General features: G+C 39.4%; 1 protein-coding gene across 2 annotated transcripts; it reads right to left on the reverse strand.

Moving 5' to 3' along the window:
- Positions 1 to 215: 215 nt before the first annotated feature.
- On the reverse strand, positions 216 to 15,607 carry LOC111326724 (sodium- and chloride-dependent glycine transporter 2). 2 transcript variants are annotated; one of them, XM_022930792.2, is made up of 15 exons: positions 15,333 to 15,607; positions 10,459 to 10,593; positions 9,755 to 9,905; positions 9,299 to 9,367; positions 8,232 to 8,364; positions 7,777 to 7,911; positions 7,111 to 7,214; positions 6,385 to 6,509; positions 5,847 to 5,959; positions 5,460 to 5,588; positions 4,781 to 4,880; positions 4,144 to 4,244; positions 3,810 to 3,980; positions 3,244 to 3,320; positions 216 to 1,830 (listed from the first exon to the last, which is right to left on the reverse strand). In XM_022930792.2, the coding sequence occupies exons 1-15, from the start codon at positions 15,568 to 15,570 to the stop codon at positions 1,812 to 1,814; spliced, it is 1,800 nt and encodes a 599-aa protein (XP_022786527.2). In that variant the 5' UTR covers positions 15,571 to 15,607; the 3' UTR covers positions 216 to 1,811. The 2 variants fall into 2 exon arrangements, with proteins under 2 accessions (XP_022786527.2, XP_022786526.2); XM_022930791.2 differs by lacking the exon at positions 15,333 to 15,607 and adding an exon at positions 12,351 to 12,704.
- Between the last annotated feature and the right edge of the window lie 1,766 nt (positions 15,608 to 17,373).

Below are 17,373 nucleotides of genomic sequence, written 5' to 3' on the forward strand. Positions count from 1 at the left end.
TAACATCAAAGTGTTAGAAAAAAAGACAAAACGGAGCACGATTATTTTTTTTAGGGGGTGGAGCGCTTAGGAGGAAGTTCCTATGATGGACAAACGTCTTCTCTGAAAGAAATCTTATTTCGTCTCTTGGTCACTTCAACCCCCGTCCGCTGCGAGCCTGGGAACCATTGCCTTTTGTCACTAGTGTTACCATTACCCAGTACAAGGAAATGAAATCCATGTAATCCCATTTTTATTTACCTTCAACTTACATTAACTACAGCTGAGAATAATACCGAGCCTGCTGTAGAAAACTGTATACTTGATTATTCTAATATCTAAAATGAGCCTATGTTTTACTGAGGTCAACGAAAATTGGGTTTTGAATGGCCACATGGCAAATAAGTTACCTCTGACTTTCTCGTTGTCGAGTTCGGGCAGTTTGAAAAATGTATCCATCGATAACATCACTTTAATTCAAAGCGCGAAATAAACCCAATCTAGGATCTAACAGTGGAGTTTCGCTCTTTAATTCAAGGAGTTTAATTCTCTGTACAAAATTTAGAGTTGTGGCTGATGGGATTTTTTATAGTCCTACTAAATTTCGAGAACCCTCGCTGAGATGGTCTTTCTAAGAAAACACTTCTCTCTCAAGCTGTCTACTTCTTATGAAGTAACTAAGCATATATCCAAAAATCGTGAAACTTTAACACGTTCTACAAATCATATATTAATAAATCAGATGAAACACGTGACGTCAAATTTAGGCAAAATTAGCTAAAGCCCAAATCACAATGAACGCGAAAAACTGTTCCTAAAGTTAAAATGATTATACCCCAGTTTAAGCTCATTTTTCAGCCCCTGACTACAACGGTTCTCAACACACAAAAGATCACCCTTAGTTTGGTTATATTCATTTCATAAAAATCAACTGATAACACAGTTTACTTGGTTATGTAAAGTTTTGAACTTAATCTTGCGACATACAGAAAAGATGAACCACAAAAATTTTGACACCTAAAAACTACAAAAAAAAAACTTTGAAAAAAAACGTTAAGGCGTGCGTGCCATACGACTATATAATGATGCCATTTAAATTAACCTTCTTGGAAGAAATTATTGTCCTCACTGCACATTTGGTAATTACCACTAATCATTTCCCTACTGTTGGAATTAAAGTGAAAGGGTGAGACTCTGTTTGATTTCTTTTTCGCACAACTTAAATTTTTTGTGTGGTAGCTTTTCAAAAGAGAGATACAAAATAACTGATAAATGCCTTAGCCCCTCCGCCCCCCCTCCCCCCACCCAGTCAGAAGAGAAATGTGGTCGTTAGACCCAAAAAATTTTGGCCAAGGAGTTAGTTTTATACCACTTTTACAAGGGAAGACATTGGCGACGATGAGAAAATCCTTAATTTTCCGATCTTTCAATTAATGGCCGTGATGTCATACAACAGACAGTTTTTCTCCGCCTTTTCCACGATACCTTTTAATTAATGGAACAGCTCTAGGTAAACAATTATTTTATAAAGAAAATACCTAATCTATCCAGAGTACTCCTCCAGAGAAATAAGGGAAAAAAGCGCTAGAAGAACTAAATACTGCTAACAGTAAACCCTTTGGCGGTTTTTGGGTAATTTGAAGGGCCATAATTTTGTGCCTCACAAATTCCAAGCCGATTGTAATGTAAATGTACTTTATTTTTATAAAAAAAAAACAAAAAAAACAGGACATGAACTAGCAATATTTAGCGGTTGTGATTAATTATGCAGTAAAATAGTAACTCGATTTTCAGATTAAACTGAAGTTCCACGTTCAAAGCTCCGTCTTGTATCACAAGTAGTAAGTATACCTGCCAAGCAAAGGTGGAAATGATTAGTCAAAAGAGAAAATCTAAACGAAAACAATTGCACAATGGAACAAACAAAAAGGCGAAATTAATATATAGATTTGGTATGTACTAAAACACTGTAAGGCGTTGAAAGCGTGCTCTGATTGGCTACTCGAAGTCAGAAAACATAAACAATAGCTTCAATCTGATGCGAAAACATGTGCGGATATTTATGCGCGAACATAATCTGTTCCAAGATGCAAACGGTTTTCCGAGAGCGAAGCTCGAGGAGAATTGTGAGCTTCGGGGAACAGATAATATCAAAGACAAATATACGAGTGTATTTTCGCGCCAAAAGGAAGCTACCGTGTGTAGTATCTTTCAAATATTTTTCAACGCGCGGGAAAAATGTTACGAACAGCTTATTGTTTACGGCGTGGGATGTTCACTTTTCAGTGTTCGCTGATACAATTTTATGAACAAACTTGTTCTTTCTTCTGTAACATATACACAACGTTTCTCATCTTGAATGAAGTTCTAAGCTAAGTTCTAAGTTCTAAGTTCTAAGTTTTTTTGATTTTGCCACAACTAGATGTACGAGAGCAAATCATCAGTACAAACTTTACGTCAAACTAGCAAGACTTAATTGTTATAAACATTCGTTCTTCATTAGGATTGTTAAATTATGGAATGAATTACCAAGAAACATAGTGGAAGCTGATAATCTTCAGCATTTTAAATCTCAGCTTAAATTGTATTTAAATATTTAATTATAACTAAGTATTTTATTTTCATTTAGACTTATTTTTTAGGGAGTTTTCACATAGGGATAACCTCTTAACTTCCTTTTCTGGAAGCATGTTTTCCATTTCCTCTTAGTGTATACATAGCCTTCTTCTGGAATAAATAAAGTATGTATGTATGTAAGCGCAGAGTTTTCTTTATTGGACATAAGGTTTGAAAAATTGGGTAATATCACTTTGGCTACATATCCTCGAATTTCCCCCAGTTTTAGTTGGGGGATATTCGGTCGCGTACTGCATTTTGATCAATCGCGCGCGAACATTAATTTTTGTTGCATCATAAAATTTTAGTATTCACCTCAACTTGCGCGGGATTTGGACCTGACAATAAGGGATTAAAAATCTCGCCCGCAAATATTGTAATTGTTGCAGGCATAAGTTAGTTTAAGTCATCTTTTTGCACTGTATTATCACACTGTTTTAATGTATACTAAAACAACTTTACCTCTGTGATATTTACTAAGTTGCTGCGCGAATGATAAATGAAAGATGCCATTATTTATTGACTGAGATAGGTCTACTTCTGGAAAATGAGTTGTTTTTGCAGACTGATTACATTTCTTATCAGAAAAAGGAGCATTTCACTGAGAAAGGTATTTTAGTTTATTGCATGTCAATGAGACAAACTTACTGCTGTAGTTTGATGTTGTTCCTTCGTGCGATCTTGTCCATAATAACTGGATCAGGTTGGAGAATTGTACGGAAACGCTGAAAAAAGAAAAAGATGTTGCGTTGCTGAGTTTGTGAAGGAGGTGACAGTTTTTTTTTTTCATGCATCATATTGTCAAAGGAATTATTTGGATGATTTCGTTGACTTTACAACCTTTTACCATTTGAATACGCCGACAAAAATCCAATAAATTTAAAACCAGTAGTCCTGGTATCAAGAGGAACAACACCAGCAGCACACACAAAAAAATTGCTGTCAAAAATCGTGAAAACATAAACAGCAAATGCACAGTAGTCACGAAAACAAACAAGAATAACAACCTGAAAACGGCCCTTAAGTCCTAACTACCGGGCTACCGGTAACAATGTATTTTCCCCTCGATAAATAAAGTATTTGTTATTGCTGTTGTTGTTGTTGTTTTTGTTGAAAACAAACAACAATAACAACCTGAAAACGGCCCCTAAGTCCCCAAACGGTTTATTGACGTTTTGATAGGGAGGGGTATGGGGAATTTTGATGATTTTTACCTCGTAAGCAGTTCCTTCTGGAAGTATCCACCACCTGTAGAAGGCATATCCAGGGACACACATAACGGCCGATATACACAGCATCCAGCCACAGAACTCGGCCCATCCGGGATATTTCACGTTATTGTAAGATATGCCTGCCCAGTCCACACAGAACCAGACGAAGATCACCTGATAAGTGATAACAACAAGATATGATATTTATTATCCTTTCAATGTGTAGGAGATGTGACCTAGCAAACCCTGATAAAACAAACAGGCCACAAGTACATCTTCAGTCTGCTTAAAATGTACAATTCCTCTGATAAAATAGTAATGAATGTTACATGCTTACGAAGATGATCAGAGGAGAAATGAACTTCCAGCATAGGCGGAAGTACATGTTGGGACGGTGGCCAATCATGTTCTCGATATCAGTGCAAAATTGTTCAATACCTGAAAACCAAAAGGAAACGTCACATTACAAATAAATAAATAGATAAATGAATGGATGAATGAATTAAACAAAACCCAAAGAAAACGAACGGGTAAGTAAGCCAGTAACAGCAACGAAAGCCTAAAAAGCTGATTCTCCAGTTTCTCGTCAAAGGAAAGTTGATAGATTGCAGTTAACAATTATTCACCCAAGCCTTTGGTGAATATTTGAATAGTGGTGGATATTTATCAAGTTACGGAGAGTCGAGGTAAATATCTACCACTTTTACCGACACTAGAGGTGAAAGTACACCGTCTGTAAATTGGTCAGAAATCAAGTTGTTGACGCACAGTTTTGTCTCTTTGGCTGCTCGGAGGTGAAAAATACTTGCTTATCACTTCCGAACCAGCCAATCAGTGCGTGCGAAAAGCACTATTCCCCTGGGTGGTGTATATTAATAGAAGATAATCGTTGGGCTTTAAGTGCGGTGAAAACTTAGCTTTAAGGTATGTTTAGCTGCTACCGTGAAGCAAGCCGAGAAGCATCAGATTCTTACCATAGAACCATCCAATCCCAACGGCCTCCATGAAAGCTATTAACACAAGGGAGATCCCTCCAGCCTGATAATCAAACAACTGAAACACGTACATTCCACCCTAAAAAAAACCCCAATAATATGACAATTATTCTCAAATAATGGGATGCACTCGCTATCTATCGAATTGAATAAACAAATGAAGTAAAGGCGATTTTGTTTCAAATGTAGAGGTGAGAAACATCGTTTGTTCCTGCATTAGAGACCGGACAAGAGGAAGGGGGAGGAGGAAGTTCGGAGGACTTTGGTAGCATAATAAAATTGATCTTTCCCTTATTAGGCTCTGTGGTATTCTAACGATATCCCCCTCATTAGCAGTCAATGCTCTATAATCACCCCTTTATATTGTGTTAGCGACGACTTATCCCCTTCCGTTCCCCCATAACACCATGCGAGCCTTAAAAATCATCAAACCCCCACTCCCCAGGTAACTGGCCCCTTGGAGTTCTTTGAAATGTTCAAGGAACAGTCGTAGTCAAGCCTTTGGGACGGTTTCCCCCACGGGCTCACCATTGAAGGCGGCCGGCTCAGTGCACGCCCACATTGAAAATTTTGTACACATGTGTCGACCATCACTTTATTTGGTCCAAGATCAAAATCGTAATAGTTACCGGTTTGAAAGATGCATTAGGTCGCTTACCTCAGTCACGTGAGCAAGTCCGAGTAAGTAGCACACGATACAGAAACCAAGTGTGATGACAGATTTGTAACGACGGAAGCCTGGTTTCCAGTCTGCCAGCACTGTTGTGACCGTTTCCACACCGACAAACTGTGTTGCAGTCGAAACAATGAGACGTTAGAAAACTTTATCATTGAAAATCTAACTCTAATTACACTACGGATCGAGAAAAGATGTGAGGCGTATGGCTAGTTTAAGAAACGAGCTAGTTATTGTGAAATAACCAGTAAGTTTAATTTACTAGTAGATACAAATTATCAAAGCAAAAGCCGCAATACTGACTACATACTACAAGAAATAGTTACACAATGCAAACCTAGATCAGCAAACTTGACGAGAAACACATACCTGACTGTCTAGTCCAAGGTTGAACAACATAAAGAAGAAAATGAACGCCCAGAAAGGTGATGCAGGCATCTGTTTGATTCCTTCAGGGTAGGCGATAAATGCCAAACCAGGCCCTGCATAGCACAAAAATGGACGAACAGGAGGAAAAATAAAGTTGAGTAATCTTTCATTTTGAAATTAAGCATTCCTACATTTCGTCTGATTTCTAATTTTCAACTTTTCAGACAGTCACGGCTCAACTTCAGCTCCATTTGTTTAACGCGTCACAACGTTACCACTGTTTTAACGGTTTACGTTACCGCGTTAATATTTGAGTTATCAATTTTCAGCCCAAATTATTCCTTTAGGCAACTGTTCCAATTCCCTGGTAGTCAAGCTCCTCTCAGCAAGATGCGAATTTCAGTCGCTGCGACCTTTGGCCGCTAAGAGTTCACGGGTTCATTGACCGTTATGATAACAAAAATATCAATTAACTACGAGGAAATGGCGCAAAGAATCTCTCTTCAATCGTTTTTTGTCCAATTTTGAATATACCTACCTCCTTTTACGACGTTACCCACATCTGTTTGGAGGACACTGGCCATGTAACCCATCATAGTGAATATGACAAAGCCAGCAAAAAGACTTGTACCACAGTTGATAAGGGACACGATAAGTGTGTCTCTATGGAATAAGAAAATATTTCAAATGTTATAATGTATATTTATTTTTAGCGATTTACATGGTTTAGTCGACTAAACAATAGTCACTTGGATTCACCTATGTGCTGACAGCAGTGACCAAGACATAGTTTCTCCTTACAATATCGATATAATATCAAGCAGACAAGTGATGAGAATATGGAAATATGTCAATTACGGGATTATTATTTGATTCGATACTAAATTCTCAGAGCCAAAAATATAAGCGATTTCTAGCAGACTGTATAAGGAGAATTACTGAAGAGAACTTGTCAGTGAAAGGGTTAACGATATTCCCCACTTTGAATAATTAATCTATCATCAAACCCATGCAGGCGAGGATTTTATTGCAGACGATTTTGTCTTCAAGAAAGAGAGAAGAAATCCTAATGCCAATTGCGTGTGCCACAGAAAACGGGGGGGGGGGGGGGTGGGTGGGTGCAGGCAGAGTGAAGTATCAAAATCTCGCTAGATTTTCTTGTTTGGCGAACAATGTTTTGAGCACTGAAGATTGAACGACGATTCAAAAGTAGGCTAATATTGAAGTAATGCCTCCTTGGGGCACGTGCACGTAGCTCACTTACTTCTCACAGTTGTTCTTGAATTTGTTGTAGCTGCCATATGTAATCAGTCCGCCAAATCCGACACTTAAAGAGAAGAAGATCTGACCAGCGGCCGACACCCACACCTATGACAAGGATCATAAAATTTATCAGCAAAATGTAGCACAAACAGATATCTTAAGAACAGGTATCTGGTTAAAATATAAAAAACCTGAAGACCACCATTACCAGCTCAAGTACCTATTTGGTCTCTTAAAATCAACCTGTTTTCGACGACAGGCAACACAAAAACTACCTCCTTTCTTAACCCAAAATATTAATTAGACGGACGCTTCAAGTGATTCTGTTTTTTAGGTTTCATCTATTATATTTTAGGAAAGATGAGAATTTTTTCAGTTCTTTGGCGTAATATGTTGGGCCAGATTTGTCAGTATGGAATATTGAATTGATTTTGAACTACAAAATTAAATAAGCAAAAGGCACCCACGTTGTCTTCAACAATACTAGCAATCAAATTTCATTTTAGAAATCTTCCCTAGCGTGTATGCGCATGGCTAACCCTGTAACTGACCAAAAAGCTTAGAATTGATATATCATTGTGGAAATTTATATCGTACTGGACAGACTACGTTTTAAGCGGACATTGAACAAGGTTTCACATTCACGAAAAGTTATTAGTCGTATTACCTGCGGATCGCTCAGTCTTGTCATGTTGGGTTTCAGATAGAATTCAACCCCTTTGCCTGCGCCTTCTAAGGTGGCCCCGCGAATGAGCAGAATAAACAAAACCACATATGGAAACGTGGCTGTGAAATAAACAACCTGGAGAAAAGGAAATAGAGAGGTGCTTAAGCTCTAATTGGTGGATAAACTGCAACTAATTCGGGTTTGCTTCTCTCTTGATTAGTTTAGAAATGTGGGCCTTCTATCTAACCAAGCAGAGCTTTTTCAAAGTGCTATTCGTTTTCCCATTTGTCTTGTAATGTATTTTGAATCTTCACTGGCCCTTAGAAGATTTTCCCTCCGCTTAGAATGAGGTGTAGCAATTTGATTCGGCAACACTCCTTAGCTTTTTATGATAGGAAAGAACGCTCTACGACAAAGCCACTTTTTCAACAGAATTATAAGATTCAAACAGGCACCTTTCCAGCAGACTTTATTCCCTTCCAAACACAGAAGTAGACAACAATCCAGCCCAGTAGAAGACACATGGCGAGTTCAAACCTCACTTCGCCGGCAGCATGGATACCTTCACTTATTTGAAGGACTTTTATGCTTAAAGAGAAGTAGACACAAATTCGCAGTTTACAGAAAATATTAAAATATACCTTAGTGTATAATACCATAGCAAATACCTTTAGTGAGATAATTTGGATATATCAACAAAGTTTAAATGGTAAATTGGCCACCGTAACGATTACAAAAGCTGACGTTTCGAGCGTTAGCCCTTCGTCGGAGCGAAGGGCTAACGCTCCGACGAAGGGCTAACGCTCGAAACGTCAGCTTTTGTAATCGTTACGGTGGCCAATTTACCATGTCAACTTTGTTGATATATCCAAATTATTTCGTTACCCCCACCGACGCAGCTCCAAACAGTTTCTTTCGAAACTATCAGCCTTTATTCATTCACCTTTAGTGTGAGGTTGCTCCTGTATGAAAATTTCGCCTTCAACCCGGATCGACAAATTTAACAAGTTGTCTATCCTTTAAATCAGTTTTCAACGAACCCTGAGACATTTTTACCATATGCCAAAGACAAATATCGCAAGCTATGTATTAGAGAACACTCTTATTTCGTTTGTCAATTGTACGGCCATTAACTCTGTATCTTTAAGAGTGACCAGCATCTAATTTCTCCTAACAACATCCCTCCTGAATCACACATGAATGTCTCAAGAAAAAAGGAAATGATCACCAACTAAGGCCGAAACTCTTGCTTTTTACACAAGTTCTCCTTGTAAGCACGTCAAGAAATGCATAGAGAACAGTATGGCGAATATAAATATAGATGTGAGGATGTTTAAGGGTTAAGACTACCTTGCATCTGGCACCTGGCTGTAAAGTTGCCTTGCACTCCGACCAGAGTCATTTTGAACCACATTTGGATGAGTGTTAAGTAAGAAAACTACCCGATGCTTGGTGACTGAACATACGACAAACTTGGAAGCTTCGTCACTGGTTCAAACTGGTTCAGCAGATGGATACTTACTTGAAATATTCTTCTTCTGGGGAGACCCATCCACATTCTTCTTTCCCACAAGTGGCTGAGCGGTTTGTCCTTAATAAGATATTAAGTGTTGGAATTAATAATTTTATGCATATAACTACGACTATATTGTTATTGTGACAATCATTCCGTAAAATTCGTTGGAACTCCTAGAAATCAAAGGAATAAAATGGGTTGACGGGGACATAAATGCAAAAAGGGATTTCTCCGCCCCTTCTTTGATCTCGCCTACATTTTTACTTTTCTGATATAGGGAGAGAATATAGGATGGGGAGAAACTAAACCTGACGTAAGTAGGCTCACACATCGCTTCTCTGTTCGGTAGATTGATCGGATAGATATCATTTGTCTATTTATAATGTAACATCATAGACTTGGTCCTTACGGTGTAGAGATTCGAGTCTACGTGCATGCAGCAAAAGTCCACATTTCACTTACTGACATGAAGGAGTGTTCCAGTTGTTTCCACAATTTTCCCACGGTAGTTGCTTTTGGAATGATGCAAACAGGTAGTAAAATGTCCACGCTAAAATAACATTGTAATACACACTGCACAGGAAGGTGATGATCACCATGCCAAGGCCAATACCTGTAAAAAAAAAATCACGCATATGTTAAAGGAGATATGTCATGATAGTTGATGTCGTTTTTTTGGGACGCGGCAAAGTTAGCCCTCACACAGAAGGATGATCACAATTTCCGAACCGTGTTGTGTTATTTTATGTACACGGATGGTTAGGGATTCACCAAACTTAGCCTATTCCTGGCTCTCCTTCAGAGCAGGCGAGCGACAGAGCGACCGAACGAAAAATGGTGGTTGCGGTCGTCCATAAACCGTGAGCCTGACAGAGGCTGTACAAAGTTAGGATGATTGCACATGACGAAGTAAAATTATGAGGATGAAACAAAAGTAAGGTGTATTGTGTAACTTCTTTGAACCAAGACATCAAGCACTCCCTCCATAACGCTCGCAGCCAAAGCTTCATGTTCTGGGACGAACACGAGTTGATCAAGTCTTCATTAGGAAGGCGTAACTATTGATAATTCTCTTGGTGAAATTTCCATATGTAATCATCCATTTACGAGACACCCTCATGATCAGGCTGTAATTGCTCAAGAAAAACAAGCTGTACAACTCTTACCTCCTAAGAAGGGAACGTACGCTGCCCAGGCACCGACTACGCCTTGTTGGGTAAACTGACCAAGGGCGACCTCCAAGTAGAAAATAGGAATTCCGCAGAATACCAGGAAAATCCCGTAAGGGATCAGGAAGGAAGCTAGAAAGGCCGAAAAAGAAACACTTATCAAGATAAAAGTTGTAGATATCAATACCATTTTCTTTTAAAACAGGTAGATTTTGGCCCCTCAAATTTTTATCAGTTAAAACCAATTTAAAAAAATACTAACAATTGATAAAACTCCGCAAAAAAAATTGAATCGCAGAAATTCAGGAGAGAAAACTGAAGTATAACCAACGTTCCACCATTCGCAACTGCCTAGAATGACTAGAACTATGTCATTGATATTCTTGAGCGTCCAATAACGACGGAGCCTGAGTCACCTGAGAGGATTCCCTTAAGGCTTTGGATTTTGAATTCTCCTAGGAAAGTTGACCATGACTCGGGTCTAAAAATCTGTCAACAAGTAGCGCAAATTTTCGCCATCTTCAAAGAACCCGATTTCCTGCCTCGGAGGCCTTCGAATTTTGGCAAAACAGACATCATGTTTTTTTTTAACCATTTAACTGTCATGATGTGCAAGCTATGTCTGGATAAAATTTCATCGGGAAAAACATATCCGTCCGCTCGTCTAGTGTGGCGTGCGATAGCAGGATTTTCCTCGTGCCTCTGACCCTGTTTCTTTTGAGGGAAATGAATTTGAGCGCTGGTTTTTTGCGTGGGAAATATGTTTAGGGACAAAAAGATTAAAGTGTCTGTGAGGGGCCTTGATCAAGAACAAAGGAGCTTTGTTGAATAATTTCGGTCCGACGAGCGATTGCATAACGCGATACCATTGGGACTCCTCTTTGGTAAATGAAATAAAATTAAAAGAGATTTCCTTACCACCTTACGCTAGATAACAGGAAATATTTCAAGTTAAGACTTGAAGCGTTCAGATAAGTTCTATCATTAAGCAGTCGATTACTCAAATATGCCAATACATGATGTTATGAATCTTATGCCGGTTGTGCAGTTGTAGGGACAACGATATTTGTAAGTAGCATAGTACCTAAATGTGGGTAAATAAGGGTGAAGTCTTTCTATGAAACTCGATATTCAACCTTCCTTAACGTTGTGCACCCGAGCAACAGATGTAAGTTCGCGTTCAATATAGGGGTGGCGCCAATACACAGTTGAAACGACCTAAAGAATTTTATGATCGCGGGTTACTTTATAGATTTTGTATCAGCATGTCTGATTTCATAACAATAATAAAAAAAAAGGTTTCAATGTTTCCGTTTAAGAAGGAACTAGTCGATCAATATCTAATTATACAGGACTTTGAACAGCCGATTAAGACGAAAAGATGCGAGTTTGAATAATTATTCAAATTAGGGTCATTCACCCGTGCTTGGGTTTTCCTGACAGTTCACTTAAACCTTGGGTTTCCTAAATCAGAATTCCAATTTGGTTTTATACGAAAAGATCGAATTTTCTGAACGGTTAGCAAGTGACAAAGCTCTGGGAGGTCAACCCCTTTTTCAGCTGGTGATCTATACGACGGTTTCCTCAACTGATAATTTACTCGCTCTCATCTACCGTCGACTGGGTCACGCAAAGTTCCCGCGCTTCAAAGGTCTGCGCTGTGTACCAGCGACTTCAGAAAGGCATATTGGAACACTTCCGATTACTAAGAAACCATTCGATTTGAAATAAAAGAAATACTTTGACTGTAAACTCAGTGTTTAGCGATGTACTAGCCATAAAAAGTTAACACAAAGGTTCAAAGTGCTTCGGCTTCTAATTATGCACAACTTGTTTGAACTTGTAAATAGCGTAGTACGTAGTACAACTCGACACAAAAAGTCATTTACCTCCACCGTTGTTGTAGCAAAGATAAGGAAAACGCCAAACGTTTCCCAGACCGACGGCGTATCCGATGCACGATAACAAAAAATCGAGCTTTCTACCCCAAGTCTCTCGTTCTTCTTCGAATTCAACTTCTGGCTCGCCATTACCACCGAAACTTGCCTTACTTTGCCTGATCTCGGAATCTGCCAAACCAGCGCGGCTGTCATACCCAACTGGATATAATTCGACTCCTTTGTTCGCCATGGCGTGCTGTTCAACGCTGAAACTCGCTGCTTATAGAACTGCTCCTACTAGGCGACTACTCCGCGTGCTCGATATGGCGGATCACTGAGTTTTGGTTCATAATTATTCTGACCACGAGACAAAGGATTGCATAGTAAACCATTATTAATCACATTCCGTTCATATCATTCCAAAATTTGCCGGTTTTCGTTATTCAACTGCAACTCGCGCTATGAAAGGCCTGTTTGTTGTCATTGCTTACGGAATTCGCGACTTTTGATCAGAATTGGAATATTTTCAGAATTTCTGTGTCGTTCTATGCAGATTTTACAATCTCTCGAAAGAGCAATTCTGAATGTTTTGACAACATTCGCAAACAAGGGTTGCTGCGTTAGACAACTTCTAAATTTCTAACTTATATGTGCGCAAAGCAGAGAAATGTGAATATTTATTACGAAGAGTAACTCCAAAACGGAGAGATCTGTTACAATCGCAAACGAAAGAAAATACCCATTCTCTCATGAACAAATGACGTAGCTTGCCGTTCAAAACAGGAAACTTCCAGATCATGATATGCTATTTAATTTCAGCTAAACCGGTTTACCCCTCTAAGACTGTTGACATTGGCTCCTTTCCGTAACGACGCCATAAAACAGCAGTGAAGTCGAGCAGGAAGGTGTTATCATGACAAAAAAAAAAAACGTTTTATTCTACTTGATCAACAGAGTTGTACAGGTTTATCCGGTCGCTTTCTTCAACTTGCGTGGGAAATCGGAAAAAAGGGCGCGAACAAGCGTGAATTGCTATTTTAAACAATATGATCTTTTGACACAAATCTCACAATTGAATCACTTTTCATTGTCATTCGTCCAAGATACCGTGAAGATGTTATCTAGACGCATTTTCTAAGAAGAAAAAAGGCATCATTCATGATTTCGCTACGGCGTCCACACGAATTCGCCCTGTTGTTGAACTCCTCGCAAAAAAATTATGAAAAACCAAAACAAAAGTCCGAAATAATCGTCATTTTATAGATGTAGTACAGTTCAGGTGATAATATTAAAAAAGAAAAACTGGTTACTGTTTCTTGATATACATCCCTCTATTAGAATAATTATCAAGTCAGCACATGTCAGGCACATGTATTTTTTGTTTATGATCCTGAGTGTATTTGTCAGCCATCAATTTTCACTGATGGGCCGGGGAGACCGAGTTTCTAAGGGGGGAGGAGGGTAGCGGAATATTGCTTCCATTGGGAGAGGGCTCCTAATGCATTCTCATAGCTCAATACCCTAAAAATCTCTTATTCCCCTCCCTTAAAGAATATTTAATCCAAAGCCGGCTGGTTGTTACTCAACCGGCTCTCGTAGGAAAGATATCAATCTTAGCTGAGAAGAGCGCACGAAACATCTGAAAGAAAGTTATCTTGAGGTAAACGTCGGCGTTTGGCAGTGCGCCACCTTTACCACATGTGGGAGGCAACTAGCGTGACCTGGCCAGCCATAACAACAGCTTCGCTATCTAAAAATATTTTGAAACTTGACACTTCTATCACTGATATTCTGTTCACTAATATTAACTGAACGCGCTTTCACACTTCCGTGTGGCATGGCAGTCACGGAAACGTCACACTTTTGTTATACTGTACTGTTGTGAATATTCCATTAAGAGGCAAGTTAAGATATATGTTTAACTCACATAGCAGCACTTCGTATTCTGGTAATCGGAACAAAACACTGAGGCAGAATCCAGCTAGGCTGAACAGTTCGGAAAACATTCCGCAAATGCTGAGAATAATTGTAAACAATTTCCGGTTCTTTTTAATAGATACCCGCCATTGTTTCTAGGGATCCTCTGCACTTGTTTACTGCATTAGGCGATCACGATAGGCATAAGTTTCGCATATCTTTGCGGCTCAAATAAATCCGATTAAGAATGATTAAGGGAACGTGTGGAAGTGAAAATCGAACAAATCATTCTCGGGTTTCCAAGCCTAACTCGACGTCCGTCTGTTAGGTTAAAGTGATTGTCTACCAACTTGTAAAATCTGGCAAGTTTCCGGGCTAGGAAAACATTTAGGGTCAAAGTACATTGCTTGCATTGAGCGCAAACACGCTGAATACGCTATAAACAACTCCTTTTCTCTGGAATGTTTTTTTTTCTTAAAAGGTTATGTTTGGGCGAGAAAAAGTTTGATAAATCGCCCTTGCGGCCGGCATACAACTAAGAAAAGAGTGGGATTCAATCGCAAGCACTCCCCTTCTCCCTGAGCACTTTCGCGCTCGAATTCGCTTTACCCTCTTCTACCCATTTTGGAGGCCAACCACACAGGCTTGGTTCATGCGTGAATAGTGAACGGTGAACATTGTTTTCCGGTGGCAATATTTGTCACCCCTGATGAGTTGTGGTGTGCGCACTATCGCTGCCGCGATAAAGTACAACGTCGAACACGTGGCAAAGAGACGCGGAATCAACGATGAAATATGCATGATTGTAACGAAAATCTTTTCACTGAACCTACTTATTTCCAAGTATTAAACTGTGAATGAAGTGATTTCTGCGTCATAATTCTAATTTGCGTGCCGATGGCGCCGCTTTCTTAGCAATCATTAGTTTGTTTATAAGACCGCTTCTTAGCATTATTATATGTATTTATATGGCTGCTTTCTAAGCAATCAACTAGTTTGTTTACATGACCTGTCCTTCACCATATTAAAGAATAAAAACTTTGTCAATCACAACGGATTGAAATAAAAGCATACCTCCACCACTTTTATAACAAAGGTAGGGAAACCGCCATACATTGCCAAGCCCTACAGCATAACCAATACAGGACAATATAAAATCCAGCTTTCTTGACCAAACCTCCCTGCTTCCTGAATCCTGTCCTTCTCCCGCACGACTGTCATCTTCCCGTTCCTCAGACCCAGTAAGCGGCGTTTCGCTTGAGATAGCTACATGATGCAGTTGTAAATCCGCTTTACTTTGCGATTCAGCCATTTTGTACAGTTCCCCTTCGTTAAGCGATTCGCTTGTTTCAGACGCAGTCTGGCTTTAGTACTTTTTATTGGGGTATGTTGGGAAGGCGGAGGTCAAAGCGACGACCAATGATTATTCATAGAAATGTAGTATAATGAAAGGAAAAATCCCAGACGCGCCAATGATCTCCATGGCTATCCAAAAGTATTAAAATAATCTATTTTTTTTGGTTGTGTGATTTTCTCGCATCATATTACGCGCTATTGAATGTGTGTGAGGGAACCCGTATACACTTGCGGCAGCCGGTAAGCGGAATTTCGCTTGAGATAGCAACATGATGCAGTTGTAGATCCGCTTTACTTTCCGGATCCGCCATTTTGGGCATTTTCTCTTCGTTAAGCGATTCGCTTGTTTCAGACGCAGTTTGTCTTTTGTTCTTTTCACTGGTGTATAACTAAAAGGAAAAAAATCTAGACCTGCCCACCTAAACCCATGGCTCTTCAAAAGTATTAACCCTTCAAACCGTAAGAGTGACCAGTCTCTGATTTCTCCTTTCATTGATACTGCTGAATCAACAACTTCTCCATGTCATTTTTTAAATTTACCTTTGCCTAATTATCTCAGGCAGGGAGACCACTACAGCTTTAGCCAACTACAGTGGGTGGATCCCGCGCTAACAATAACGAGGCCAGACCTGATGTTAGAGCGTAAAGGGTTAATTGAAAAATTCTAATTTTTTGTCTGCATGATTTTCTTGTACCACATCACGCGCTACTGAACATGTGTGAGGTAACCCGTATACACGTGCCGACCGCAGCCGAGACGCCTAAAAAAAAAAAACCATTTCGTTCTCAAATTAGCAAACTTCCTGTTTTTCAATCGACCTTTGTTCTTTGGTCTTGTCATACCACACGCACCCTCTCCCCCCATGCAGAAAATTCATTAGCGCAGACTCCGGAACAAAACAAATATTCAATGCATTTCAAAATCCCGGGGAGAACTATTTTGAAACTGTAAGCGGAAGCGAGTTTAAAATTTCAAAGTTGTATTGGTAAATAAGTTGTCATGTACTTAACTCGACGAAGGTAATAACCTGTCTCGTCACATACCCAACCGGATATATATTTTGTCACTTGCCGATGATAAAAGCACGAGAGCGCCAGGGAACAATATAGCGGAATTAATAAATTACTAATATTCTCTATGCTCTTCTTTATACATTTCCTTTGGTACTGACAATGAAAATTTCCTGTAACAATCAAGAGCTTCTTTAGTTGGTGATCGTTTGTTCTATTCTCATGGCCTTAATGTTTGCTTCAGGGTGACAGTGTAGGGAGAAATTAGATGCTGGTCCTCTTGGGGGTTTAAGGGTTAAACGAACTTGAACACCTTATTCGTGTCAATATACTCTGAATTGCACTAGTACTGAAAATCTTTATTTTAAAGCCCCTTTTTAACTTGGAAAGCTTCTTTTATTGGATGGGGGGGGGGGGGAGGGCTTACTTCCTAGTAATAGGCTTATGGGGATGTACAGCTGGATGGGATCGCATTTCCACGATCACGACTGGATTGGCGGTAAGGAGGTTCCTTTTTCAATAGAGTTACTAGCATAGGGCCGTAGATGTTGGGGATCATTGTTAACAATTTCTGGTTTCTTTTAATAGATACCCACCACGGTTTTTAGGGGTCCTCTGCAATTGTTTACTGCAATTGGCGATCACGATAAGCATAAGTCTCTGAATTTTTTTGAGACTCAAATACATAAGATTAAGAGTGATTTAGAGAACGTACGGAAGTGAAAATCGAACAAATCATTCTTGTCTT

This window comes from Stylophora pistillata, chromosome 1 (genome assembly GCF_964205215.1).
Source record: "Stylophora pistillata chromosome 1, jaStyPist1.2, whole genome shotgun sequence".
Lineage (NCBI taxonomy): Eukaryota > Metazoa > Cnidaria > Anthozoa > Scleractinia > Pocilloporidae > Stylophora > Stylophora pistillata.

What these genes read in the sequence shown, in the direction of transcription:
- LOC111326724 (XM_022930791.2), bottom strand. Translation starts at nt 12,591, where the DNA reads ATGGCGAACAAAGGAGTCGAATTATATCCAGTTGGGTATGACAGCCGC. An exon ending in CAAGACTGAGCGATCCGCAG is followed by an intron (nt 7,215 to 7,776) that starts GTAATACGACTA and finishes TCCTTGTCATAG; the next exon opens with GTGTGGGTGTCGGCCGCTGG. An exon ending in GACTTGCTCACGTGACTGAG is followed by an intron (nt 4,881 to 5,459) that starts GTAAGCGACCTA and finishes GGTTTTTTTTAG; the next exon opens with GGTGGAATGTACGTGTTTCA.